Here is a 3,197-nt window from a genome sequence, read left to right on the forward strand (position 1 = left end):
GAGACCATCCTGGCCAACATGGTGAAACCCCATCTCTACTAAAAATACAAAAATTAGCCGGGAGTGGTGGCGGGCACCTGTAGTTCCAGCTACTCGGGAGGCTGAGGCAGGACAATCGCTTGAACCTGGGAGGCGGAGGGTGCAGTGAGCCGTGATCGCACCACTGCACTCCAGCCTAGGCGACAGAGTGAGATCGTCTCAAAAAAAAAAAAAAAGCCAGTGAGGATTCCTCAACCCACTGCCTTTCCCTTTTTGCTGTGGCAGCCAGCCAGAGTGACCAATGGTCCCCATTTGCCTGCCTGGGCTTTCAGTGATAAAACTGTGAATATCCTGAGCAAATGGGGACAAGCTAGTCATCCCACCCGCCAGCAAGCTTGCAGCTGTGTTTAGTGTCTAACCATCAAGCCACATTATACAGTGGTTGACAGCCTCAGATCCAGGGACCCCCACATCCCCAGAGGGCATATGTGTGAGTTTCAGGGGCCCTAGGAGTCCCCTGAGACTAAAAGCATGATTTTGTATATTATGCATATTCTTTCTGGGGAAAGAAATTGCTATCCTGTCGAACGTGACAGTTACCAGCCACATACAACTCTTTACATTTTCGTTAATTGAAATGAAATTTTAAGTCAGTGCTCAGTTGTATTTAGTGCTTTTTTTTTTTGAGACAGAGTCTTGCTCTGTCACCTAGATTGGAGTGTGGTGGACTGATCTGGGTTCATTACAACCTCCACCTCCTGCCTCCTGGGTTCAAGCAATTCTCCTGGCTTACCCTCCCGAGTATCTGGGATTACAGGCATGCACCACTATGCTCGGCTAATTTTTGTATGTTTAGTAGAGACGGGGTTTCACCATGTTGGCCAGGGTGGTCTCGAACTCCTGACCTCAAGTGATCTGCCCACCTCGGCTTCCCAAAGTGCTGGGATCACAGGCGTGAGCCACTGTGCCCGGCCTAGTGCATTTCAAGTGCTCACCAGCCATAGGTGGCCGGTGGTCCCCATGGTGAGCAGTACAAATAAAGCACATTTCCATCTTCCAGAAAGTCCTAATGGATAGCACATGTTCTTTTTTTTTTTTGTAATTTTTTATCATGTCCTTAGAAGGATCTGTGACCCAAAAAGTACTCAACTACCCTAAAATTTTTGAATAAGTATCTTTTTTATGATGAAGTCATCTGTAAATAAGCTTTCAGTCAAGTCCAAAAACTTTCTCTTGGGCCAGGCACAGTGGCTCACGCCTGTAATCCCAGCACTTTGGGAGGCTGAGGTGGGGGGACCACCTGAGGTCGGGAGTTCGAGACCAGCCTGACCAACATGGAGAAACCCCATCTCTACTAAAAATACAAAATTAGCTGGGCGTGGTGGCACATGCCTGTAATCCCAGCTACTCAGGAGGCTGAGGCAGGAGAATCACTTGAACCCGGGAGGCGGAGGTTGTGGTGAGCGGCGATCATGCCATTGCACTCCAGCCTGGGCAAAAAGAGCAAAACTCTGTCTTAAAAAAAAAAAAAAAAGCTTTCTTTTTGCCACCAACCTTCCCAGCCACCACACAATTAGCACAGGAAAAAAGGAAAAAGACAAAAATGATACACTCATCATGTCTCCATGCAGAAGCAAGCACTGCTAATATACTCATCATTCTGCCAAACTTTCCCGTGTGGGGGATCTTTTCTCCCCTAAGCAATTAAGATCAAACTAGTAACAACAATCTCATTAAAATGCTCTTCCTTGACTGGGCCTGGTGGCTCACACTTGTAATCCCAGGACTTTGGGAGGCTGAGGTAGGAGGATCACTTGAGCCCAAGAGAGTTCAAAACCAGCCTGGCCAACATGGCGAAACCCCATCTCTACAAAGAATACAAAAATTAGCCAGGCATGGTGGTGCATGCCTGTGGTCCCAGCTACTCGGGAGGCTGAGGTGGGAGGATCAGTTGAGCCTGGGAGGGTAAGGCTGCAGTGAGCCGTGATTGTGCCACTGCACTCCAGCCTGGGAGACCGACTGAGACTCTGCCTCAAATAAAAATAAAAAAATAAAATAAAATAAAATGCTCTTCCTACAGAGGAAGAGCATTTAGCCCAGCACTATGCTAAACATTTCACACAAATCATCCCATCTTCATGACAATATCTGAGGTAGGAACTATTAATGCCCACATTTCACAAGCGAGGAAATAAAGGCTTACACCAGAAATGCAGTGTTCTTAACAGCAACACTGTCTTGCACTGCTAGAAAGTTTTGGAAATGTCCCTTCCACAGTGGCATTCACATTCCATCAAAATGCTCTGTGTTGAAACAATCTGAACTTGGAACAAGAGGGAATTTGAAGCTGCCTTCAAGTTCTCCCTATGGTAAATAACACCAAGATGAACATCTCTCGGCGCCTGTCTTTGCCTTTGCCAGAGCTGGACTGTGTCCTTGGCCACAGTGGGGTGACGGGGGCAGTACTCACCGCTGATGACCTCCTGCCGCTTCACCTGGCTCTTGGGCAGGCTGTGCAGGGTGTCTGGGGGGACGAGTTCCCGCCAGCCGGGAGGCTCTTCTGGTTCAAGCTCCAGTCCCGACCGCCCCGGCTCCCCCTCATCTCCAGGCTCAGGGCTGTGGACAGAGGCCTTGTTAGGGCCCCAGCTTGGGCCATCCCAAGAAGCAGCCTTCAACCTCTTAGAGCGTTCAACCCTGATCGTGGCCTTGGCATTCGATGCCCCCAGGGTGGCCTGTGCAGCAGACCAGGTCTCTAGATGAGACCACACTAGAGTCCCCAGATCTCTAGAAGCATTCTACCCCCTCCTCCTCCAAGGTCTGTGACCACAGTTGGCCTCAATGACCTGTCTCCAACGCCCATTCCTCTGTGACTCTGACAACAATCCCTCCCTGATTCTCCAGGCTGCCTTAGTGGATGGGAGAAGGGAGAGGGTTGACATACGTGGCTCGTCGGGCAGGGCCAAGCACTGCCGTGGCGGAACTGGGGTCCATGTCCACGTCGCTCCGGGAGCGGCCCCCACCCCGGCCCTTAGCCCCGAGGCTGCCCCGGGAAGGCCGGCGGCGGTCACTCACCCGCAGGCTCTCTGAGCGCCCCAGACGCCCTGATAGCCTGGACCCCGAGGCCAAGGACAGAGTCAGGCAGAGGCCGGGGACAGAGACAAGGAGAGACCAAGACAAGAACAGAGACAAAGAGAAACCAGGACAGGGACAGAGACGGG

The 3,197-nt window shown here is 51.0% G+C and overlaps 2 protein-coding genes across 3 annotated transcripts in view; both read right to left on the reverse strand.

The window, feature by feature from the left end:
- Positions 1 to 3,197, reverse strand: part of LOC116480610 (carcinoembryonic antigen-related cell adhesion molecule 1-like) — a 1,172,951-nt gene that overhangs the window by 1,071,790 nt on the left and 97,964 nt on the right.
- ARHGEF1 (Rho guanine nucleotide exchange factor 1) overlaps positions 1 to 3,197 on the reverse strand; it is a 96,617-nt gene that overhangs the window by 80,269 nt on the left and 13,151 nt on the right. The window contains exon 14 of one of the 2 annotated variants that reach the window (XM_058426554.1): positions 2,471 to 3,088. The exons of the other annotated variant lie outside the window; for it this stretch is intronic. Coding sequence (XP_058282537.1) covers positions 2,887 to 3,088 — 202 coding nt within the window. The 3' untranslated portion in view covers positions 2,471 to 2,886. Of the gene's footprint in view, positions 1 to 2,470; positions 3,089 to 3,197 lie in introns of those variants that run through there. 2 annotated transcript variants of the gene reach the window in all.

Source organism: Hylobates moloch, unplaced genomic scaffold (genome assembly GCF_009828535.3).
Source record: "Hylobates moloch isolate HMO894 unplaced genomic scaffold, HMol_V3 SCAFFOLD_13, whole genome shotgun sequence".
In the NCBI taxonomy this organism is placed as follows: domain Eukaryota; kingdom Metazoa; phylum Chordata; class Mammalia; order Primates; family Hylobatidae; genus Hylobates; species Hylobates moloch.